The sequence below is a fragment of the Rhopilema esculentum genome, chromosome 7 (genome assembly GCF_057945365.1).
Source record: "Rhopilema esculentum isolate cy_ngs chromosome 7, ASM5794536v1, whole genome shotgun sequence".
Taxonomy (NCBI): Eukaryota; Metazoa; Cnidaria; class Scyphozoa; order Rhizostomeae; family Rhizostomatidae; genus Rhopilema; species Rhopilema esculentum.
In genome coordinates, this window is record NC_142821.1 from 6,092,743 (window position 1) to 6,119,590 (window position 26,848).

At 38.4% G+C, this 26,848-nt stretch overlaps 1 protein-coding gene across 2 annotated transcripts in view; it reads right to left on the reverse strand.

The window, feature by feature from the left end:
• The window catches only part of LOC135683199 (uncharacterized), a 75,697-nt gene that overhangs the window by 42,356 nt on the left and 6,493 nt on the right, over nt 1-26,848 (reverse strand). The window contains exons 1-2 of one of the 2 annotated variants that reach the window (XM_065198392.2): nt 24,434-24,579; nt 14,318-14,463 (exon numbers count right to left, since the gene is read on the reverse strand). In XM_065198392.2, the coding sequence (XP_065054464.1) occupies nt 14,318-14,381 (64 nt within the window). In that variant the 5' untranslated portion in view covers nt 14,382-14,463; nt 24,434-24,579. Of the gene's footprint in view, nt 1-14,317; nt 14,464-24,433; nt 24,580-26,848 lie in introns of those variants that run through there. The other variant, XM_065198391.2, reaches the window with a different exon arrangement.

A 26,848-nucleotide genomic window follows, 5' to 3' on the forward strand; every position in this document is an offset into this window, starting at 1 on the left:
AAATTTCCTAAACGCATCATAACCATCAAACATTTTTTTTAATACGTCATTTTCGGTTTCACTTTGAACAGTTTCCACCATCTTCAGTTCATTATTTGTATAACCTCAAGTGAAATACACTCAGCTAAATGGATTAACATTTCTTTCTGAAATATGTCACTCGGCTACCTTCGTGACTCGTACAGTTGATGAGATTGATTAATATAGAAAACATGAGAATGTGATGAACGTAGAAAATTTTGAACGTAGGAACGCCATTAACTATTCAAGCAAAACGAAGATATGTTGCAGTTAAAAGAATGAGTGATTGAATGATAAAAATCTTAGTCGTATTGCAATGCATGCTTCATTTCCCATGGCATTATTAACATCAGGCACCGCGGAGCAGGGTGGGGCGCGGTGCCTGATTAACATACAACACTATGAACGCTCGAATAGAGTTCTAAAGTGATGACGTCAAAAAATATATTGTTATGTAATCTAAGTTTCCCGATTTGTTTTCCCGTTGTTGGCATGGTCCGTAACTTGTTGGCCTAGTTGGCCTGCCTTTTGTTAATACACTGGTGTCCAGTCTTCTCTGCATAACTATTTGTTCATTTGGTCTTTTTCTTATTCGTTAAGGCTTGGGTTAAACCAAGTGATTTCTAGATTGTTATCCCTCCGCAATGGCGAGTAACTTTCTAACAAGTATCGCATTATTGCAATGGAAAAAACTTGAAATATAGTATGAAATAATGCTATATCTTAAGTAGATGCATCGAAACTTGTCTAGTTGTTATATATACTTCAACAAAGCATTTATGATCTCGTTGTTGACAAAGAGCGTCTATATTTTGCTATGATCATCTTATTGTTCTTGTGGACATCCAGAAAAGGCTAGGTCCTCTTCACTTACAATTGTCGCTAATAAATGTCTGAAAAATATTTGCCAATCAAACCTACGGTGAACTTGTCACTCCTTGGTAGTTTCTGCGCGCAATCGACAGACACAGTCTGTCGTGGCCATTTGCGACGCAAAAACTTCAGAATAGCTTTTTAGTAATTGGAATCACTTTATTCTCGTTTTTTATTCAACTAAACAACAGGGTTGCTTGACCACCTTTCTAGCAGTGTTTATTCAAAGATATAGGGGGAGGGGTAATTTCAAACTCGTGTGGGGTTTTTTCTTCGTAAAAAGGGCATGCATCGAGTCTGAAAGAAAGTGGGGAGTAATGTGCCACTGGGAATTATCTTCAGTAGGCAATAAAGTTTCTTGCAGCCTCGTTTTGATAAATGTATCTAGGTAGCATGCTGATGTAATGAAACATACCTCAGGGAGTGAAAGGGCTCTTATTTGTGAATGAGCTTGCAAATTTATATTCTGGTTCTATATCATATTCTTGATCTTCCGACTTTACACTTATATAAATGGAATTTGCCGAGTGGCCTGGCACCAAGGTTTCATCAATGCTATAGGGCTCTAAAACGTAAACTGACCTCATAAAAACAGCTCGGTGGCAAGGGGCGCTAACTACAGACCCAAGGGCTGTGGTTCGAGCCCCTGTCTTGGCAAAATTTTCACTTAGGCTGAGTTTTAAACGGGACCGGTTCTCAATGGCCCCGTGGAAACGTAGCCTAACAGTGAGAAGAGTCGCCAACCCTCTGTATTTACAGGTGTAGGAATCACGAGGTGTTGTCACATCGATAGGAAGGATCAGGACAGTGCTTTACAAGTAAGAGACGGCGCCACGAAGTTGAACCTGGGGGCATGGAGTTTGGTGACATGGAAGGACCCACCATGGTTGGGTCTGACTTGAAAGAAAATTTTCGAAACCAGGCTGTTATGTTATTAGCCTCGTATTTACGTTATGTTATTAGCCTCGTATTTACGTTATGTTGGGCATGCGCCCGGTTATGTTAGGTTCTAGGCGTGAGAACTGAGAATACAAAATGGAGTATTGAAGTTCGAGTTGGGGTGTTCTTTCGTTGTTATTTACCGGATAATCTTACATGGTGTCAGGTGAAACACACATCTTTGATGTTTAGGAAGTAAGTGATTGCTTTGCTGGTTCTTGTTTCGCGATGACAGATCCGGATCCAATCGTGCCTGGGCCTAGTGCTTCCTCTGAAGGAAATAGCCGAACATCGGCGTTCATATCTAACGTGCCATTACCCTCAAGATTAAGCTTAGAAGGGAATTTGGCAGAGAATTGGAAGCAATGGAAGCAAATTTATGATGCGTACGAAACTGTTACGAATTTGAAGTCTAAACCAGACAATTTTCGAGTGGCTGCTTTCATCACTTGCATAGGACCGGAAGCTCTTCGAATACACAACTCACTTCCGTACCAGGAGGAGGGTGAACGTCAAAACATTGAGCGAATCTTCGAATTATGGAATACTTACTGTATTGGAGAAACAAATGAAATTTACTAACGCTATAAATTCAATAATTGTACACAGGGACCTACAGAGTCAATTGAAACTTATGCGGCTTCTCTGCGTGTCCTCGCAGCCACATGTGCATTTGGATCACTTAATGATGAGTTGACACTTGACCGAATTGTTTGTGGCATTCATAATAATGCTGTGCGACGTAAGTTACTGCAAGAACCAATGCACAGGGACATCAAATAAATGCTAATCTTCTCTAACTTCACATCAACCGTATTGCTGAATGGTGACAAAAGAAGACACAAACGCTCTATATAACCTTAGGCAAAATTTACCAGAAATGGTCTCAGCAAACAAAGCAAATATTTTGACTTCAGAAATTAAGAACAAAATTTTTGCCTCCGTGATTATAAAAGGCAGGCAAATTAGTTTTCAACTTGACTCAGGGGCTACCTGTAGTGTCCTTTCAGAGCACTTCGTTCCTCCAGGCACAAAAATTGAAAAATCGGATCACTCTTTGCGCCTGTACAGCCAAGCCTTATTACCGATAAATGGTATTTGTAAACTTAAGGTACAGGGGCGAAACTACCGGGGGGTGTGGGGGGGGGTGTAACACCCCCCAATCCAAAAAATAGTCGATTTCACAGGGCAATCGAAGATTTCGCAGGGCGCCAAGAACGGAACAGGTATGTAAGGAAAAGCTCCGTTATGCATTTTAGAGAACGGAACAGCTATGTAAGGAAAAGCTCCGTTATTTGCAAAGCGAAAGCATTTCTTACCGAAAGTCATAGCCAATGGATGCAATGATTGATGCATATGTTTATGAGGGCAAGGTTTAGTCCATACAAGTTAATTTAAGTTGTAAATTATTTTCATGACAAGCACGGCGTCACTGGAGGGGAATAAGAGGCTGAAGGCCCACACTTTGGTCAAGATAGGAATTTTTTTATCATTTTTTCTATTACTTTTTAACAGTGCAGGAACTAAAAAACATAATAAATCGTTAAGATACCGATTTTGTTTCATCTAATTGCTAACTTTTTCACGTATATTTTTATTATTTTTCTTTTATTTGCATTAATTCAGTAAATAACTTTCTGTATCATTGCAATGTTTTAATTTTGGATGTGTAAACATGGCCTTCTCGATACAAGAAACTGCACATTTCTGTTCAGGAAACAAAATTCCCCCAATCGAAACAACATCTTCCTCTGTCATTTACAACTACGTGCAATCTGAAACGAAAGGTTGCCGTTCCTTTCCTTCCCCAACGTCTAACACTAGAGTTTTAGCATGACATCCCCTTCCCAATTTTTCCCAATAAACAATAATATTTTTCAATAAACAATCAGTTCTTCTAGCACAATAGTATTTTGCTAAATTTTTGTCTGAAAGATGCTTTTTAGCCCTTTTACAAGGTATAATTTCAAAAATTTTCTTCACGTCGGACCCAACCATGGTGGGTCCTCCTACCTCACTAAACTTGATTCTTAGCCCCACTGGGATAAATTTCGTTGCGCTATCTACATCATGTACCCCCCCCCCACGCAATTAGCTGTTTGTTGGCTTAATTTTGCAAGCCAACATTAAATGAAGTGAATATAAAAAAACAATTTACGCTCACGTAGAGAAATAGATATTTCATAGGCAATGAAGTTTCAAGTTTGTTTTTATTGCTTAGAAGTTTGTCCTTGGTAACGACCAATGTACACTGGTAAAGCTTTCACTAGTAACCTATAGACAAACCGTTGCTACGAGGTCTGCAGGGCACCACTCAGTTTTGCAGGGCAGAAACTCTTTTCACCCCCCCAAACCTATTGGCCAAGTTACGCCTCTGTTAAGGTAGTAAACCCAAAAAACCAGACTGAGTACACTGTCAGATTTGTCGTTGTAAAAGGTGACTATGAACCATTATTAGGAGCTCATGCAGCACAAAAGATGGGACTACTGACTGTTAATTGTGCTAATATCTTTAACGCAAATGTAGATAATGTTAGCTCTAACAGTATTGCTTCAAACAGCACACATCAACAGGCACAACAAACGGTTGTCATGGAAACAAATTTTATCGACTACTGCAGAGGCTCCACTCAGTATTGCAGATATAGAGAACCGTTTTGAAGATGTCTATGAAGGTCTGGGTCACATGCCAGGCAAGTTGCACTTAGATGTTGATGAGTCACAAACCCCTGTTGTCATGCCGCCTCGCAGAGTACCAATCGCTCTTAAAGCAAAACTCAAGGCTGAATTGGAAAGGCTGGAAAATCTTCATGTCATTCAGAAAGTTACAAGTGCAACAGATTGGGTATCAAATCCCGTCATTGCAGAAAAACAAAATGGGAAACTGAGGGTGTGCATCGATCCACAACACCTCAACAAAGCATTGAAAAAAAGTCATTATCCGTTACCGCCCATTGAGGATGTGCTACCAGAGCTAGAAGGTGTCAAGGTATTCAGCAAAATCGACCTGAAGGGAGGGTAACTTCAAATAGACCTCGGTGAAGAATCAAGCATCAAGAATCAAGCGCTGGAGGTACCTCAGGATGCCATTTGGAATTAAACCAGCTTCAGAACATTTTCAACACAAATTCGATCAGTGCATTGAAGGCCTATCTGGGGTGTATGCAGTCGCTGAGAATGCTCTTGTTACCGGAAGAAGAGAAACATACGAAGAAACTGTCAAAAATCATGACATGAACATGCTGGCACTTTTAAAACGTTGTCAAAAAAACATCAAGCTTGACAAGGACAAATTCAAGTTCAAGTGCAAAGAAGTTTCCTTCATTGGTCATACCCTAACACAAAATGGTCTTAAAACAGACCCCGCAAAAGTTGAAGCCATCACAAAGATGAGCAAGCCGAAAGATGTCGCTGGTGTACAAAGGTTCATTGGCATGGTAAAATACCTGGCCAAGTTTCTTCCCAGACTATCTGAACTATGTGAACCTCTGAGAAATTTGACCCACAAAGATGCACCATGGGTATGGGGAAAAGATCATGCCATGACAAGTCTTTTGCTGAAATACGAAAAGCAATTTGCGAGGCACCAGTTCTGAAGTATTTTGACCATAAAGCAGCAACAGAAGCCCAGGCTGATGCATCATCAAAGGGGCTTGGTTTCGTGCTCATGCAAGAGGGACGTCCCGTGTCATTTGCAAGCAGAGCCCTCACCCCTGCAGAGCAAAATTACAGCCAGATAGAGGAGGAGCTGCTTGCACAAGTATTTGGAGTGGAACATCACCATAGCTATGTCTATGGTAGAGAGATTACACTTTGGACGGATCACAAACCACTTGTCTCAATAGTCAGCAAACCACTCGCCTCTGCTCCAAAGAGACTGCAAAGGTTGCTACTAAGATTGCAATCATACGATGTTAAAATCTGCTATAATCCTGGCAAAGAAATTGTTCTAGCAGACACACTCTCTCGTGCATACCTGCCGACAAGTGAGAGACAAAAGTCCGCAACTGAAGAAGAAGTCGAAACTACCCACATGTCAAATTATCTCCCCATTTCTGAGCCACAGCTTAAGGAAATACAGCGAGAAGCCAAATGTGACAGCACTTTACAAGCACTGAAAGAAATAATTTTGAATGGGTGGCCAGAAAGAAAAGAGACCCTTCCTTGATGTATTCATCCATACTTCTCAATTAGAGACGAGTTAGCAACACAGGATGACGTAATATTCAAGGGTCAGAGAGCAGTTGTTCCAGAAACACTGCGCAAAAAGATCCGGGATACACTGCATGTAACACACACAGGAATACAGAGCTGCCTCAGAAGAGCCAGAGAAGCAGTTTACTGGCCTGGTAGGAACAAAGATCTTATCGACTTCATCACGAAATGTGAAATCTGAACACATTCCAAAACAACCAAGCCAGAGAGCCCCTTATTCCTCGTGAAATCCCAAGCCGCCTCTGACAAATAATTGCTGCTGACATTTTGACAGTCAACAACAAAGACTTCCTCTGTACTGTGGATTGCTACTCCAACTACTTTGAGATACATCGTCTATTTTACAAAACTGCTGGGGAAATTAAGAAGAAGCTCAAGCGACACTTCTCTACTCATGGCATACCAGATAGGCTCATGAGTGACAAGGTACCTTTCTTCTCTAAAAAATTTCAGGACTTTGCCAAGGAATATGAATTTAACACCGAGCTAAGCTCGCCAGAGTACGCACAAAGTAATGGCAAAGCAGAAAATGCCGTCAAAACTGCAAAGATGCTAATGAAAAAACTGAATCTGGCAATGACTTCTATCTCGTGCTACTAGAATGGCGAAACACGCCGTCTGAGGGGATGGAAAGCTCTCCTTCCCAGCATATTTTTAGCAGACGAGCTAAAACAGCTCCTTAGAAGAAGCTCCTTAAACCAAAGGTTGTCACTTGTGTCCAAGAAAAACTTCAAAAAAGGAAAGAGATACAATCAAAGTATTATAACAGAGGCACAAGGGAGCTAAGTGCATTAAAGAAAGATGATGTAGTCCGGATAAGCCAAGAAATTCTGACAGAACAGGCCGCTGGACCAAAGGATGTGTCATAGAGCAAGTTGGTGTAAGATCTTGTAATGTAAAAACTGAAGATGGAAGAATCTTCAGACGAAATCGAAAGTTTCTACGTTAAACCAAAGAGCCATTCTTTGCAGATGAAGAAGATTCAATCATTTTCCCCAGAAAGGAGCGAGAAGCAGTGGCTCGATCTTATAAAGATCACCAATCTGAAATGGAGCAATTTGATCCGCAAGATGCACCTCACTCACGACCTGATGCTACTGAAGAAGAGACAGCAACCGCCAGACATGCTGAGACCAGATTTGATCACAGGCAATTGAACTTTTACCAGCCAGTAACGACAAGGAGTGGCAGGAAAGTAATTCGGCCTGACTACCTCGCTGGCCACAACTTCTGATTAGCAAACTTTAAAGACAATTATTTTTATTATGTTACTGTTCTGTTTATTATTTGTTGGAGGAGAGGTGTGGCGTTATTAGCCTCGTATTTATGTTATGTTGGGCATGCGCCCGGTTTGTTATGTTATGTTATGCGTGGGAATACAAAATGGAGTATTGAAGTTCGAGTTCGGGTGTTCTTTCGTTGTTATATACCGAATAATCTTACATCCGACAGTCTTGTTTCACAGGCCTAGTCTGTTAAGTAGACTTCAGTTCTTTCAAGTAAGTTCACTAGAACGAGAAAAGGGCGCACTAGACCAGACTCTCTATTATTTTATATAGTGAGTCTGGTACTCAGGGTACTATAGATCTTGATTTCCTCATCAAGATTCCACGTTTATCTTATCTGTATTAGCACAGTAACACTCTTTAAGACCAATTAATACTATCAATGTAGATTAACAAAAACGACAAAAAGTCCCTTTTTATAGTTTTAGTACCACAGTACCTTCTTAAAGCTAAAATGAATTTCCGATGTCAACGGATGATTTTGCTTTGCCCATTTTTAATAAGATATCCATATAGAGACATGGGGGTAACTAGACGTCACGTGACAAATTAAAACTCATTTTACTACTTAATACGTATTTCCACCAAAAAAGATAAACTATCCTTCATATTCCACTGCTTAGACAAGATTTATTTTGTTAAAAACGTCCTTCCAGCGACGCTTCTCCTCCGCAGAGAATAAGCAGGAATTTCTCTTGATTTAGCCCCCATTTTACCTCCAAAAACGGCCGCAAATTCACGTTTACCATCACAATTCAATATCACCAGTTGATAAAGAACTCGAAACTGGTAATCAAAATTTCCCCGCCCCAAAGTGGTACTCCCCGCCATTTCTGTCTGGTCTACAAGCGCATGTACCTTTAGATGAGTAATAGGGTACGCATGAGTACGTTCAAGCCACGAGTAAAAATATTGTTTAGGTGGCCTTGAAGGAAAGCACCTAATCGGTTGAAAGAATTGTTTTTTCTATTTTATGCCCGAATTGTATCAAAAAGGAATTCATCGTCCAAAAGAATCATTTCTATCTCGTTTTGAATGGAATCATCCTCGAGCAGTTTCTTAGACCCCGTTTACACTACAGAAAGAAGAACGTAAACGGAACTTTTCATTGCATTTATACTGAAGCAAAAAGGAACTACACATAAGTAAAAAGAATGGAACTTTCATGTGAAGCATGCGCTGTGGATCTGCCTACCAGCACCGGATCTTATTTTCTTATAAAAAATACGTATAGTCTAATTCTCTGTAAAAACGTGTAGTTGTATTTTATCTTTGTGGCCCAATAGAAAAATCGAGATAATTTTCATGACTCCATAGGACATGTCAATGTCATTTTCAGAAGCCATTACCCGTGAGCATCATAAGATGATTTTTGAGGCAATTTCAGAGGGCATCTTAGCCTCCGCCAGCTTAACTGTGACGTCATGAACATATATTTTTAGAATTTTTGAATTTTGACTACATAACCAAAAAGAACACCATGAAATACTTCTAAAGATGCAAAATCAGTTAAATATGTCAAAAATATGGTGTGATTTGGCCAATAAAAGATTGAAAGTTTGCTAAGGGTTTATTATTTATTTAACTTTTTTCATAAAGTTATGAGATGAACAAAGACCAAATTACATAGGTTTGATGGGGAAAGAACCTGTGCTCATCTGGTCATATATCTTAACATATTTTTCATGATTAAAAGTGAGGCTCATGAATCTATTCATGGGAAATTTTTATGATGTCGTCATTTAAGAGCTCTATGAGATTGGTCCTTAGGGATGTAAAGTTCAGACTAACATGTAAATGATCGTGGATACTTTGTAAAGGATAAAAACCCTTATTATAACAGTAATTTTATTTCGAGTTTTGAGCCACCAATGGTAAAAGTTTAAGGTCTGAACCTATCTTCATCTGCAAAAGTTTTTCTTCTACTTAAAGCTATGCTGAATATGTCCAAAGTGAGAGTTGTGTACGGTGGTATGGGTACTAAGTAGCCAAACCGTTTATGAAAATAGGCAAAATTTACCCACAACACAATGACGTCATAATGCAAAGGCGCAGTAAAAAACAAGCTTAGTTTGCAGTATATCCATCGCCCTTTCTATCAGAAGACTCTGTAAGCCAAACATATTGCGCTTCCTAAGACTTCTTGTGCTTCCTTGCACTGTAATATCTACCTTGCCACTTGGTCGACATAATTAGAAACTCGAGCAAATAAAGGATCATTCACTATTTGTTGTAACTTTTTACAAACGTGTAGATCAATCTCTGCGATTATGCGTGTTACTGATTACTGAAAAATTGCTAATTCTATTTCAAAATGGGTTTGAAGAAAGCAAACATTTTAGGTCATACTAAAGCTTCTAGTCAAGCACTCTTCAGAGTATAAAACGTTAGAACATAGATAAAACACGTTAAAAGTTTTGTATCATCAAAAGATTGTTTGAAAATTCTATTTAAATAAATTATCCATGAGCACCGACACAGTTTGAAAAAGGGAAGGAGGGGGAGCTAAGGGGAAACTTCAACAGCCATGACAGGAGATTTTGAAAAAAGCTCTATTGTTTTGGAGGAAAGTGGGGGCATGGCCACTCGGCCCCCCATTCGTCGGAAGCCCAGTTATCAAAGGAAACACTCAAAAAGTAAGCAAATCAAATGTTGAAAAAAATAAGCTATAGCAATGACTTCACGTCGTTACATGAGAAATTCAGACAATGATCCATTTGGATTAAATCAATGCCACCTCAAGTGTCTGTCTCGTTCATAGACATATTATGATTATCCACTTTATGATTTTATGGTGTTTTAATCTCATTTTCGAGCATTCCTTTAGGAGGCCAAAAAATAGCCAAAATGAGGCAGGAGGCCAAAGGTAAAATTTCGTAGCCAAACATTCTTAAAAGAGGCCAGATTTCTCAAATTTAGCCTCCCAGTATAGTCCAGTCGCTTATCTCCAATTATTGGTCAGATTGTGACAGACTGGAATAAAGCACCAAACTTTTCATGGTGATACCTAGGGGCTTGGAGAACATTTCCAGAAGGGGTGCCGCTTTCTATTGATTCCGGGGGGTAAGCTAGAGATAAAAATTTCATGACGTCATACCCTCTGGAAATCTCCAATAATGTTTTTGGTGATAATTTATGTCAGGTTGCATCAATGGGGAGAGTTTAGATGACTGATTTATTACTGTAAAAGATCCATAAGAAAAACCTTTTTTCTATTTAGGTAGTGTACATTGAAAATTCATCGAAACCGGGGGTCAGCATATAAACGCACAGAGATCACTAAAGGCTAATCTCCATTGGGCGAAATTGTTTCGCTTTTTCGCTGACGAAAGGCGAAAACTACATGGCGCAAAATCTCCAGCTCACAATAGCTTTGCGTGCCAAAAAGAAAGCAAATACTTGCGAGACAATCATTTCAAGAATTCGGATGATAATACAAAAATTTTGATTTGGTTTGTTAGCTGAAGAGTAAGAAACAAAGAAACCAAAAGCAAATAAAAGGCTTTGGGTACATAAATGCTACCAATAGCTAGGTGCTTGCAAAAATCTGGTTATAGATCTACAATCATATGACCACCAACTTTTTTTTACCTTTTTTCGTATGCAAAGTTTAAGCAATTGTTGTCATTGGTAGCTCCATATCTAGCGAACGAATCGAAGTTTCGCAAACCAGTAGGTGCTAAGAGAGACTATGTGTCACTCTTTTCTGGTGAACCACATGTATCAATTGGCATGAGCTATAGGATTCGCCCCAGAACTGTTGATAGGATTATAAAAGAAACATGTAACGTACTTGTAACAAGAAATTTTATTATCTCCTCGTCCAACACGAAGCTGCTTTTGGACTCAGACATATGTACATAGGACGTCGAATTCGCCGGCGACAGAGAAACAAGTTCAAATAGTTTAAACTTTCAAGGCGAACGTCGCACACAGCCTGTGTGCGACGTTCGCACACAGCACAGAAAACGAAAAAATTCAAGTACGCATGCTCATAACCTTTCGCCGGCAAAGAAGCCAAATAATTTCGCCCAATGGAGATTAACCTTAAGACTTTGCCTTGGTAAAGGATGAAGCGGAACAGCCAGCAAAGTAAGGAATTCTGATTCACTAGTACACTCTGATACACTAAAACATTTTCAGCTTTAGCTGTAGACACATGTAGGAAAGAACCTATTTCTTTTACTGAAGCCATAGCGTTAAGATAAGGAAATGCTAGCAGAACCGTTTTGAAGATTCTTCTCCCAAACAAACTAATTTTTTGCTTGCCTTTGACTGTTCAATATGGAGCAGAGCAGGGTAAAAGTATTGCTGCATTTAATAAAATTTGACAAGAATTGCACAGAAAATGCTCGAGGAATAATGAATTATGTTCAAGCGATGACAAGAAAATTTCACATTCTGGGTGAGTTTGAACAATAGTATGTCAATGAATAATAACTACGTAAAACTTTGAGTCGCAAGTAGTTTTCAGAAGAGGGGACAAGAATGTCACAATTTTCTTGGCAGGCAAAAGAAGAAATGCAAATTGTGTTAGCATTTGATTAAACTGGTTTCGTAATAATTTAGCCTAAACCTTTTTGTGGAAAGTATCGCTTTAAGCATACTTTATGTCTACAGCAGATGATTACCAAAGTTTCAAGGAAACCTTCTTAGTATGTTTTAGCTATGAAAAGAAGATATGAAGAACGAAACAGCGCTGCAGATTAATTCAAGGTTGCTTGCAAAAACTGTTCAATGTGCGATATCAAAATTTAGACAGCACGAGCGGGCCTGAGACAATCCTTGCTTGTCTTGCAAGGTCTTATGCACATTCTCAGTCACTTAAGTCAACTGCAAAGTTTTTTCCAAAGTTAAAGAAATTAAAGTATTGTTTAGGAAGCACTACGAAAAAAGATAAGGTTTAAGTTACAGTGCAAATGGGTATCAAGATGTGCTGCTAAACAGTTTGAAAAAATGAAAAAATTACAGATCGTCTGGCTCAAACATTCAAGGAATAACAAAATTGTTTTTGAAAAGAAAAAATGAAAACCAAGTCAGACAGAATGTTTCTTATTTGATGTCAATTTTCTTTAGAGTGATCAGCCCTTATGTGTAATCAATATTTCAACTTCGCTTTGTTATGTTGCCTAGAAATTGATCGATTATGATGAACGGTCACTTGACTACGCCTTAGTTTATCAGATCACACCCGCCCAGAGCCCCTTTCAAATCTTCGTGGCCGGTTTGAAGTTCTGCGCCAGTCTTCCACTGCTTAAAGTTTGCAACATCAAAAATGGAAAATACGAAAAGAGAACAAGCTGACCGTAGCGAAGTGAGAAAATTCCAAACAAAAACTGGTTGTATTTCATTATCAAGCAACATGCATCTTCTGTTCCCTGTCTTCCGGGAACCTTGACAGTTGCTCAACTAAACCATTAGATTGCCTACTTAGAAAGATGGCAACTGATTTAGAGGACACTGCTCTTTTGACTAGGATTATCCCACCCCCCAAAAAACCGTCATTGCCACTGAAATCCGCCACTGTCGCTATTTGCTGGAAGAATAACTTTATCAGCTAGGAATAAATGTGTGACATTGTGTGGCCTGCTAATTGTCTAGAATGTGACATTGTGTGGCCTGTTAATTTAAGAAAATGCTTTTTCAGTATCGTTGTGCTTGACAATAATAACCATAATCCCACTTCAGTATCTAGCCTTTTCAAGAAACAGCCATTAGTATTTCTTATTCCCAAAAAAGAGAATGAAGAAACAAGCAAGTCCCTCTTCGATTTTAGCCCTAATTCAAGGCAACCTCCCGCACAATTATGCAGTTGTTCAGGCAGTGAAGTGTCCTACTCCTAGAGAAAGTGAGATTAATTTCGCAGTAGAAAGAGCACTACAGATTGATGGATTAATGCTTTATTTCCTTTGCAGCAAAAAATGCTCAAGAAAAATGATTACATCGACTGGTCAGAATATCTTGCATCTATTTCCAGTCTTTTCAGAAGACCTTGTTACCGACCGGGTATTCTAATTTTACCAATAGGGAACGCCCTTGACTAATTCTTGGTTACATCGGTGTTTGGCAGTTTCGAATTCAGAGAACCAAAATCCTCGATATTTTCTCATCAGATATAGAGAATTACAAAATCTACCCTACGGAAAACCGGGGGCATTTCCTCCGAGTCATCCCTGTGGCACTGTGGTTGCCTGATATTTTAAGGCGCCTAAACTAGAGCATGTTTCATGTTTATGTTTCGGCACGTTATGTTTCAAATTGAAGTCATCTGCATTCACAAGTAGGCTCAACAGCGCCAATGCTTGAAAATTAGCGTGCAAAGTTATGTGCTGACCCCCGGTTTTGAGAAATTTTAAATGGGCCGAAATAAAATAAAAAGTGGTTTTACATATGGATCATGTACAGTAATAAATCAATCATCTATACCTTCTCCATTGATATAATCATACATAGATTATGTCCAGGAAAGCAAAATGGGGATTTTTCTATGACGTCATACGATTTTGATATCTAGCTTACCCCACCAAAACCGATAGAAACCGGCACCCCTTCTGGAAATGTTCTCCATGCCCCCAGGTATCACCATAAAAAGTTTGGTGCTTTGTTCCAGTCTGTCACGATTTTCACCTTAAGCGACTGGGCTCGTAGGCCAGTTGGCAACCCTGTCTCAAGCTCTAAGTGATCATCTTGCGCCCTTGAACTTTCACTTCATCTTCATTTTCTGTTTTCTAATAAACCTCATTCCAACTATGGTGTTACAAGAGTGCCAATTGCTAGCATCAGTGCACAATATTCGTCAATTGCAAATTTGGAAAAATATCATTTTCATAATTAAATTGTAATGGCCCCACAAAATGAGCACCACTTTCTCTATAGCCCCATACAGGTTTGGCAGAATTTTTCATGGCCCACCCATATATCATCCACCCACATATAGCAGATACTTTATGAGCGCTCCCTTACTCAATAAGATTTGCACATACCTTTTGAAGATCCACTCACTAGCTGGCACGCAAGTATCGGTAATACGCATACAATAAGCTTCATATCTGCTCGTCTCTGAACTCACGGCTGCTCGACGAAGTTATCCGGCTACTGTCCCACTCAGTCAACCTCTTCCAGATTTAATCTGAAATGCAAATACAATGTTGATGCAAACCAAACAAAGTCATTCACAATGATAATACTTTTTTAAAGTAAACCAATACCGGACACGGTTTAACCATAGTCAATTGACTATGGTTTAACTAGATGGAAATCAATGAAAATATTTCAATTATATTGAATACCCCCGAGCCCTATTGGGTTCGTTCTTTCACAGAGTGCTGCATTTCAACCTCAGCTGAAAGATTTTGAACAACAGCAATTTTGTCATTTAACAGTTTCTTTACCTTTCAAGTAAATAGGTGCAAACTTTAGTGCCAAATGCCGTTTTGGGTTTCAACCAAACAGGATTAGACGCCACTCCCAAATGGAAGCTGTCATCTGTTTTAAATATTAAAAAATTATTGAATTCATTTCATTCTTTGCGCACAGGAGAAACAAATAACTAGAATATTTACTCTACAATATAAATTTTGTATCAATTAGGTACGGAGAGCTGCCGGATACATGGAATTAACGTCTCAACTTTTCACTCAACATTTCGCTAAACAATGTTGAGTCATATTCAGTGTTGTTTAGCGTTGTTTATGCGGTTGCCAAACGGCTGAACTTTTCGTTCAACAATTGACTAAACATTCCGAATTGCGAGCGCGATTGGGGCTTGGAACTTAGTCCGGAACTCAGCGGAACACACCCCGATTCAACATCGCTAAACATCACTGTACAAATGTTGAGCGATGTGCAGTGAAATGATGTTAGCGTTTTAACGGGGCTTTAGGTGCACTTTTCAAAACAACAATCTTTGATCTTGCCAAAAATACCCGGAAGACCAGAATATTCACGTTGAAAGGTTGACAACCCCAAAACTTAACAACCTCAACACTTTTGCTATATCTTGGATTCAGAATCTCCTTACTCGAAAGTATATAAAACCGTCAACACATCTCGGTTAGGTGAGAAATCCGATTTTTTGCAGCCATAGCCCTGCCTAAAATAGTTCTCTCAAATTCAGAGATAAAAACTAACAAAGTGATTAAGAATTTTTTTCCCTAGGATGACCAACTCTGTTGAGATCTGTAAACAGTTCAGCTCATTGAACTTCATCAAACTTCTTGAGTGTACAATTTACTGAGAATGAATGCAAACTGCATGTCAAATGTATTGTTGCAATATACAATTATGTTTAATGTCAAGACTGTTTCGAGTGTCAACTCGGAAAAGGCAAATTATAAAAGTATCTTAGCCTTTTTACATTTGGGTAGGGTTGTTTCTTGACTTTCGAAAAATTGAGCCTACCGTTTCTTATGACCTGTTTTTTTTAAAAAAGGTGAGTGTATGACTAAGGTATGCACAATTTCTTATGACCTGTTTTTTTTTAAAAAGATGAGTGTATGACTAACGTATGCACAAGTTTACATCAAGACCGGATCAAAGCAACGTGAGAGGAAAAATGACGCCTTTGAATGTTTTCTTGTTTCATACCAATTGGCGGTCGCCAACTTTTTATCTACAGTCTAAAGGAGAAAACAAACTACTTCTTTCTTACAAAAATCTGAATCTTTTGTTTTCATGAAGAGAGGTTACAAAACGCCTATATTTACATACGATTTTGCTTGCGTAATGATTTATAACGTTTTGGCACACACTTGATTTGTTGACCAATCGCACATCGCATTTTGACATTCTGACTTTTGCAACTATGCGTTGCTGTTCATTTGGTGACCGTTTCTTGCCTGATGCTCGCGGGAACATGCTGTTTTTTGCTCTAACAGCCTATTACTAGTAGCTCTTGAATACTGAGCTTCACATCGAGACACAAGTTTATAAACGACTGAAATTTTTGAATGCAATCCTTTTGAATGGGCGGGAGCATGGCTTTGGTAAAATAGGCCATACAAGGCTTCGCAGTCAAAAAAATTTGCTATAGCCTATTTAATTTGACTTTTAAATTTTCGATGAAACGTTGTCAATCCAAGGCATGTTTGAATATAAAGATGACACTTTGTCTAAGCCAAGAAACCAGCATTTTTTTCTGAAGTATATCGTAATGAATTCAAATTTGAAGTAAATATGTTTAATGTAATTGTCACAGGGTTGCTATGTATTTCCATGCTCCCTGAGGCATCGTCTTTTATTTTGTTTTATTGCAAAAATTTTATGAGAAAATAAAACAATGTTCCGTTTATTTGGACTAAAGGCTTTTTAGATAACATTTTTATCTTTCTTTTTTAATCAATAGTTAGAAATTTAGCTTCTTTTAGCTGAACATGAACGCAACATACTGAAGGAGTCATTTGTTCCTTTTCAGTAGTGAGTTTGTGAGCTGGATTCGTCAAAAACAAGTTTTCATGGAAACAAAGATGTCATCGTTTTATCAAAAATATAGAAAATTTAGTAAAATATATGTTGTTTGAAAACCTACGAGGCTACCTTTATAAACTCTAAAATTCCAAGTATTGGTTGGGCTTTGTTTCTCTAGGAAAAAGCAGATTTTCCAACACATTACCTCTGTCTGGCAACAAAAGCCTTGTCGGTGAATCGCATGATGGACACATTCACTGTTAGCAGTGGTAGTTCTGCTCCTTTTGAGCATATTTAGATTTTTTTAAGAATGCCAACATGAAACTCTCAATTGTTTTTCGATTCTGGATATTGCGAGAGAAACCTTTCAATCAGTTCAGACCAAAGTATGCAAGGCAAAAATTAGGCCACAGTTAAATTAAACTGACAAACGTAGAGCTGTGGTTTATTTTAAAGGTTAAGGCGTAGAATGTCTCGAGTAGGCTTGAAACTTAGTATTATTTATTGAAGGTGGTCATCTTAGCTTCTTGTGCTTGAATTCCTAGACCTAAGAAAACTGGGTCCTAGTGACGGCAAAACCGGAGGTGGAGTCTCTACATTACAAGGCGCAGTGGCTACATTAGGAAATTAGTTTCAGGTCCTTCCAGAGTATAATAATCGTCCTGCAAGCTATCAGTTTATGGCCAATGAGAGCCAAACATTGCAACGTCACAGTGTCAGCAATCATTCATCTTTGGTTTGGATTTTTGTCTGTAAGAACTAAATAGCTTAATGAACGAGGAAAATTTTGCAATAAAAATAGTTATATCGTACCACATGTAGATACTTGTAATGAAAGAAATAATGAAATGAAAGAAAATAGAATTCAATAAATTTAATAAAATGAATAGAAATAAATAAAATATATAATTTTTATCTTTTTGAAGAGATTTACGTTAACTTGACCAGGAATACTTCTTCCAATACTTTCGAATATCGCCATCTAAGCTTGCACAAACATTCGAGATCGTGTCAGTGCATCTGCATCGAACAGATCATGAGTCGTTTACGACTGAAACTGCAGGCAAATAAGCAGCCAAAATTTCAGCGTTTGGAGAAATTCTTGCCGATCGCTTATTTTAGACAAATCGGTAGAGCGATGAAACTTTCAAGGCAGTTTTCGTCAATTTGTTATAATTTTCAATTTAAAATGTTTGAATATTAATCTACAAAAAACAGGAAATGAATATTTATCAAGCTATTTTATTGGCATCGATAGGTGAGATTGTTTAATAAAATAAACGCGGACTTAAAACAGAAAGTCAGCTTACTTCCAATGCTGTTTTAGTTGTTCTATTTTACAGCTCGCAAAATTTCGCAGCGAAAAAGTAGAAATGGTTACTACCTTTTTTGAAGCCAATTATTCGCTGCGAATTCGGAGATAATTTTCTGATCTCTAGTTCTGCGCATATTTTTCGCACATTCGCAGGGAATTATTCGCTTCGCACGAAAGAATTCGTCTTGTGTGAATCACGTCTTAGAAAGGCCTACTTCTTTATAGTTTAAATTGATATCCCGAATTGCTACGCAAAAAGAGATTCTTTACTTTTGTCTACCTTCTGAAGGGTTACTTAAATAGCGTTTTAGACCGTTTTAGTGCTCGAGAACTTTAAGATTGAAAAAAATCACATAAACACATGCTCTTCTTGGAAAAAGAAAGCTCTTCCTATAAAAGAAGAAGGGAAAAGAACAACAAGCAAATAACATAACATAACATAACATAACATAACATAACATAACATAACATAACATAACATAACATAACATAACATAACATAACATAACATAACATAACATAACATAACATAACATAACATAACATAACATAACATAACATAACATAACATAACATAACATAACATAACATAACATAACATAACATAACATAACATAACATAACATAACATAACATAACATAACATAACATAACATAACATAACCAAACATCGGAGGATCGGGAGATCAGGAAATCGGGGAATATCGAAGCCAGTAAGCCAATTTACCAGTGTTGTACCTTGTTCGAAAGGTCTATTCTTAAATATTTCATTTCTAAGACCAAAACGCACATCGGCGCAATACAGTTGGTTACATTCCAGGAAATACCAAAACTCAAGCTAAATAACGAGAACTGCCATGCATCCACGGCGACCGCCATTCCAACAGCGTCACAGCGAAGCACTTTCAAAACCACATATCACTTTTTAAGGAGACAGCTCAGACAGTTTACTTTTTGGTGTCTACTGAGAAGGCTTTGAGGGACTGTATGACATTTTCATGACCCTGAATACCGCATTTGCTATTGATATTCGAAGAGAATGGAAAGTTATCTCCCCGATTCTTTACTTTGCCCCGTCGAAAAACTAGCGTCTTTTATAACTGCTTGTACGACGGTAAAGTAAAAATAAGATTGCTTTGTTGCGGATTTATAACTGAAACTGCATTTGAGACAGAAAAAGGGCCAGCGCTCTTCGTCCAAATGCAAGAGCTTGTAGACTGTCGTCCATCAAATGTCACAAATGACAGCGTGATGTTATCCTATTCATTTCACTGTAGTTGTCAGTGCGAACGAAAATCTTACAAAGTTTGTCAAATTTGAAATTTGACAAAGATAATCTGATTTCCGCTTGAAAATTTGGGTGCACTGCAGTTCATGTTTTCAATGTGAAATCATCACACAAGCGCAGTATTCAGACTGGGCAGCTCCTGTCGTTTCAGTTCTGAAATGTGACGGGTCAGTATGATTGTGTGGTGACTTTTCCTAATTAATCGATTAATCCTAAGACGGAAGTTCATCAGTATCATCTGCCTCAACCGAACGAAATGTTTACAAATCTGAATGGTGGTGTGCTGTTCACCAAGCTTGATTTTTCTTAAGCATAATTGCAAATAAAGCTGGATAAGGACTTGCAGAAACTAATGGTTGTCAACACGCATAAATGATTGTTCCAGTTTTTAGATCACTCTTGGGAATCAGCTCTGCTCCGGCATTTTGGTAGCAAGTAATGGATATTTTATTTCAAGGATTCAACGGAGTACAATGCTACCTGGATGACATCATTATTACAGGAAAAAACAGAAGAGGAACATACGCAAATTCACAAGCTGCTTTATAAAGAATCAAAGAATATGGTTATAGATAACGGAAGTAGAAATGTAGTTTTCTTTAAACTACAATGGGATACCTTGACTATATATTTTCACGTCAAGGTATTCATCCATCTACAAAGAAAATAGAGGCCATATAGAAAATTCCTGAGCCTAAAAGTGTCACTGAGCTGAGAAGTTTGTTAGGAATGGTTGTCTATTTTGCCAAATTCTTGCCTCAGTACCCTGAGCGTGCGGCTTCTTTGATTGAATTGTTGAAGAAAGGCATTCAAAAGGAACTGGACTGTTGCTTTAAATGGTTCAAAAGATTATTTAAAGGGCCTCTCCAGCCAAATTTTGTACTTGCATTTTATTGACTAATCGAAAGGAGTTGAACCTGCTGACCACGAATTCGTTATTTGTTTTTCGATATTTTTTACAGTTTGTGAGATATAAGCTCTTGCATTTCGATAATTGAATTGAATTAACCGACAAAAAGTTTTCGGTTTGGTGACACTGTGACGCAATTTTGACGTCACATTGTATTTCGTTAGTCTCGCCTCAAACCGAATCGAACGAAAACGATTCGCAAATTGAACACTGAAAGTGATGGTACACTCAGTTCTGTTCCACCGGCTTTTAGTTTGAGCATTTCAGATATCAATTCTGAAGCCTTTAGTTGTTCATCGTTTCTGGAGAACAACATGAGTATCAATTTCGATTAATTTTACGCCAGGGAAGAGCTGGAACAGGAAGCCATAGCTTTGTGGGCCTACACAGGTGATCAAAACAAAGTCCTGACACAGCATGGACACATTCCGACCCGCAGACTTAGAATGATTGTCAACATCTAATATTTTTCAATCTTCAAAAGCTCCTGCTGTAGATTTAGATGCAGTTATCAACGCTTGACCATGACTTCTTCACGATTCGGTGGAACAAATATGAAATTCATGGCGAACGAGAGCCGCACATCGTGACGTCAGAATGTCACAAAACTGATTCGGTTTTTGTCGTTTTTTTCTTGGAAAGGTGCAACTTTAAAGCCTTATAACATCTAAACTAATTGGAATTTCGCAAAAACAACGACTTTGCCATAATACACGCACCAGATGCTAACTTTTTAGTCAATAAAAAAATTTTTTTTTGGCTGGAGAGGCCCTTTAATGTTTATGTCAGTATCAATTTATTTCGACCCTAGCCTGCCTTTAGGACTTGTCTGTGATGGAAATGGTTCTGGAATTGGTGGTGTCATTTCGTGTTTTGCCAAGTGGAGAGGAACGCCCTATAGCCTATGAGCCAAAGTCATTAACCTCTGCAGAGAGAATTATTCGCAAATAGAGAGGAAAGGTTTGAGCATAGTGATTAGCGTCAAGAAATTTAATAAATTTTTATGGGGAGACACTTTTCAGCTAGCTAACGATCACAAGCCGCTTGTAACTATCTTTGGATCGAAGAAAGGTGTTCCAAACATAGATGGTTTGTCTCGATTGCCTTGTGGCTTTGACCCACAGTTTGAGTCTGGACATGCGTTGGTGAATCTGGTAGAGTACGAGGTGCTTTTGCCAGTCTCTGCTGATGTTGTCAAGGATGCAGTGTTCTCACTTTCAAGGAAAATTCCTCCGACTAAGAAATTTTGCAGCTTTTTAAGGAACTTTATAAGGAATTTCAGTTGTTAAGGAAATTTTAAGGAATTTTCAAAATTTTGAGAATTTTCTTTTACTCTTCTATGAGAAATGAAAGTTGTACATTTCCAACCAAACACAACATTGAATTAAATAAAAGTAAAGCGAGAGAAGGGTATCAGTCATCAAACAGGTCTTTAAAAAATTTTTCGAAAATTTCGGACACAAAACGTTTAGACAAAACTTTCGGAGGAAGAAACTTTCAGAAGAAGAAACTGAGATTTCGGATAAATAAAGTTACAAAAGAATTTTGGTCCGTAGTTTTCAGATTTTACGCAGACAAATAACTCGATTTGACATTTTTTATTTGGCAAAGTTGTTTTGACCATATATTTTACAAAAAGGCAGATTTCGCAAATCTAAAGAATTTTTCCGAAATCTGAGGAAATTTTCGTGCGATTTTAAGGAAATATACATAAAGCAAAGTGAGAACACTGCAAGGATGCTTCAAGGAGGGATGCTGTTCTGTCAAGCGTATATTATGACGATTGCAAGGGAAGGAAACTGAACAAAACCTTGAACTTCAAAGATGGTGGAGTAACTGCTTTTAGTAGATGTGAGGCTGAGCTGACCGTATGTGATAGAGTTTTGATTTGAGGATCTTGTGTTGTTTTACCTAGGAGGCTGCGGGGAAGATTGTTGAGGGAATTACATGCTGTTCATCCAGGTATTGTTCATGTGAAGTCCTGAGCAAGGGAGTCTGGTGTTTTTGGTGGCCTGGTATGGATGCAGAGATAAAAAATATTACGTCAAAAAGGTAGGAATGATCTTCAAAATGTGTCCCTTTATCCTTGGCAGTTCCCAGACAGGCCCTGGGAACAGTTGCATATTGATGTAGCAGGTCCATATTTTGGTTTTATGTAGTTAAATGTTGAAGATGCTTACTCAAAATAGCGTGAAGTGAGATCAAATTGAGAATTGCGACATCAGCAACTACAGCAGCAGAACAAATGAAGATCTTCGCTGTTTATGGGTTAGCTGGGCAACGTGTTTTTGATAATGGATTACAATTCGCTTCAGAGGAATTCAAAGACTTTTGAAAGGGAATCAATAACTAATACGTTACACCATATCACCCCCAAGCAAATGATCAGGCTGAGAGACTCATTCAAACTTTTAAAAGGTGTATGAACAAGATGGTAAAGAATTGCATTAATATTGATTACAATGTGAATAATTTTTTTCTTACATATCGAGTAACAGCACATGCAACAATTAATGTATATCCAAGCCAATTGTTGATGGGAACAAAATTAGGAACTAATTTTGATTTAATTCATCCTCGAGTGAAAAGAAATGTCAATGGAGAAAATCGTGCTGTTATCAAGGAAAGAGTTCAGAAGTCGCAGGAGAAGCAGAAAGCTTATCACGATCGTACAGCGAAGATGCGAGAGTTTGAGATAGGAGACCATGTATGGGAACATAACAACAGCAAAAGCTGACCCAAATATACGTTCGTGCCAAGATCCATCGCAAAACAAGCCCGTTCTCTTATCGAATATTTGTTCGTGCTGGCGTGATTTGGTGACTAAATTCTCATCACGATTTAGAGCAAGAGATCAGCCAGTTGATTGTGATGAAGATGACCTACCAATATCTTGTTAAATCGATCAAATAACGATGCAACGAATGTTCCAGAGACCAATTCAGAGGTGGAAAATTTACCGGCACTACGTCGCTTGGTTCGTGCAAGCAGACAGTCGGAAAAACTGAACTATTACATTTTGGGTGGTCAAAATGGCCAAATTTTTCAATTTTTGCCGTTTCAAAACCCTTGGCCCTGGCAAATCGATTTGGCCAAAGAATCGAAAGTTGGCCGGATTTCGGTCGTTTGTTGAAGGCAACAGAAATACAAAGCAAACGACAATTTTGCACAGACAATTTCAAAATTTTGTTAATACAATCTCAAAGTTGCAAATGAAGGACGAGAAGCAAAGTAGAAGAAAGCAGAAAATTGAAATTGAAAGCAAGTGGGAGCTTTTGTAACAAGCAAAGGCAAATTTTATTACACTATTATTCCACAGAATTAGCCAAAATCTGTTTTTTGTATATTTTGTTTGGCTGGCCGAATTTGGCCGCCCACAAGTCCAAGCTTCTGTGAATAGAGTAGCCCCAAGGGGACTTTGAGCTTGTTTACGACAGTTTATGAGAGCTTCGGGGTTGAGTGGTTGGAAAAGCTGATGCGTTCTTTTTTATGTCTCTTTTGACTAGGCCTATGTTAAAGAAAACAAAACATTGACTAAAAGTTGGATGAAAATGAGTCTGCTAGATTGCAGTTACGGCGCCAACTACTGCAAAGTGGGAGGATAGTGGGCGTGGTCAGTGAAACCACGCCCTTTTTCTTCAATTGGCGCTGCAACTGCTAAATTGCCATACGTGCCAATTTTTTCTACGAAAGTGACACTACTACCGTTTCTATCATACACTCAAATTTTTATGGGAAATTAAGCTCGGGGTTAAACTGTGATATTTTGACGTTATGAATGTTGCTGTTTTTAATGTTATTATTGCTTAGAGCTGAAAATTTCCCGAGGTTCATCCTGTGTTAACTAGCTCACTGTTGACTAATTTCACCGTTATAGCTAATTTAAGAAAAATACCTAAAGCCATCTGGAGATCAAATGGTTCATTTATATAAAAAAAACATCAAATCGTTCTAATATGTCAAATATTTTGGCACTTCAAACTTTTGGCATGTTGGCACGTAACTATAAATTGCACGTTTACATATAACTAAAAATGGCACGTTGACACGAAACTAAAAACGGCAAGTTTGCACGTAACTAACACGTAACGTTGACACGTTACTAAATATGGCATCTTGAAACGTAACTAAGAATGGCACATTGACACGTAATTAAATATGGCGTGTTTGCGCCTACAAACCTATGGTTTGCTTGCACGTTGAAACAAACAGAGTTTGGCCATATGGCACGTAATTTAGCAGACAGGGTGAAACATGGTTTCCCGACGATGGCAGAACGCCTTTAGGCTTGTGACCAACCCACAATCTATGACTGCCTGGTGTTACCCTAAAATAAACCGCACACTTCAAGCTGGGAAAAATCTAACGCTAAATCAAACAAAAAATGCAAAATGCGAGTGAAGGAATGGTGAGTGCCTTATATAAGCTGGCATCAAGGATCGTGTTAAAAAACTCCAAATCCGTGATAAGTCACGGCCAAGGACGGAAATGATTTCAATTCCAAATAAGAGTATGATATACAAATCCTTTCAAGCCTTAGGACAATAAAACTTATTGAAATGCACACAAAGATCTTGAATTTCAGCAACTATCAGGTGACAAGGACTCTATCTGGATTATAAGCTGGCGAATGAGTAATTATTTAATTGAAAACTAAGCTGATTTAATATGAAAGGCAATCCTTGGTCGTAAGAACATAGAGTTGTGTGTATAGTTCACAGGAGCAGATCATGGCCATTGCAAAATACGCTACGGCAATATTGCTACGACATTCCAGAAAAATGACAAAAAATGGAAAAGCCCCATCCCTAAATCAGCAAAGAAGCCCCCTCCCTCTCGAGGAACCATTATTGCTACTCCAAAGGGTTTTGTTCTTGCTGCACCGTCTTGCAGCGTTTTTTAACCGTTCATAAGCAGTGGCAGGCCGAAAGGATAAAACTTTATTGAGAGTAGGATGGTAAGATTAGATTGGATCGATTGAGGAAAATTTAAGGTTGTTCCATGGATAAGTGAAGGCCGCCACCATTTTTGGCGGTTAAAAATATTTTGCAAAAAACATTTTAGGGATGGCCAGAAAATGCATTAAATCCTTACAATATCGATTGAGTTGTGTGCTAGGCAATGTTTGTAAGCTTTCTTTTGGAATATGTCCAATCCCTATAGCTTTACTTGGTTTGATTTGATCTTCACGACATGTAAGTTCTATGATGATCCTTTAAGCTCAAGAAGGAATGTGGTTTAGCAAAAAAATTGAGGGGGGTGGGGGTAGCGCCAGTAATTCGAAGGAGGAGAGACAGCATCACAGCCGTAGACTCTAGGGCAAACTGGATAGGAGTATAACTGTGTGACAGTAGAAGAAGAAGAAGGAAGGAAGGTTGAAAAGCAACAAAAACAACCAGCCTCTTTGAAGGATACTGCCTCTTTGAAGATTACCTTTTCAAAGGTGAATCTATCAACAGCTACAACGTTCTCTTCCCCGCAACGTGTTTTCGATAATTTTTTTCAAATACAAAAACCCTCGTAATAATTATACGTAATAATAACGCTGACGATCATTTCTTCATAATTACCGACAAGCAAAAATTAAAATCTCAACATTTACAAACAAGACAGGAGAGTAGTGCCAAGGGGCTCAGGCCGCTGCAACAAGCCAAAGATACCCGACAGTTTCTACAAAAATGTGGTTGGGATCTTGCGATAGGCTTCGTGGGGTAGCAAATTTCTAGAACTTGTAATCTGTGTGGTCTACAAACATTCATTCAATTCATTCATTTATCAGGTTACTGGTTTGCTACAGTGGCGGATAAACCAATACTAGGGCCGAGCCGAGCCACTTTGTCTGGAGAGTACAAAATGAATGAATCAACTGAGCAACCGACTGAATTTAGATTTCATCCTGTAGATAAAACTACTATTAATAGAGCTCTGGGAAAAATGAAAAAATCTCTCGGGTTTGGATCTGATGGCATTGCGAGTAACTTCCTTAAAATTGCATTTCCCGTGATTTGTAATTCCATCTGTGATATTTTCAACTTTTCCATATATTCTTTGTCCTTCCCAGATAGTTGGAAAATAGCCCGCCTAGCCCTTATTTTCAAAGGAGTCAAGCCGGATGACCGATCTAATTACAGGCCTATTTCTGTTCTACCGGTCGTGCCAAGGCTCTTTGAAAAATTTATATCTAATCAGTTATACCAGTATCTATATAAGCACAAGTATCTATTGCCTCACCATTCAGGACTTAGTTCTCTTCATTCGGTTGTGACATGTCTGCTAAATGAAACTAATGATTGGTACATCGACATAGACAGCGGGCGGTATGCTGCGATGATCTTCAAAGATCTCATGAAAGCATTCGACACGGTTGATCATCAAATACTCTTAGATAAAAGGCAATTACTGGACATGCAAACAAATGGTTCAGTTCTTATCTAGATAATCGGAAGCAGTACTGTAGAGTCAATGGCACAACTTCTAGCATCGAAAATGTTGATATCGGAGTGCCACAGGGATCGTGCCTAGGGCCTCTTCTTTTTTTTCGATGCATACATGACTTGCCATTTGCTCTCAAGAAGGCTAGGGCTACAATGTATGCC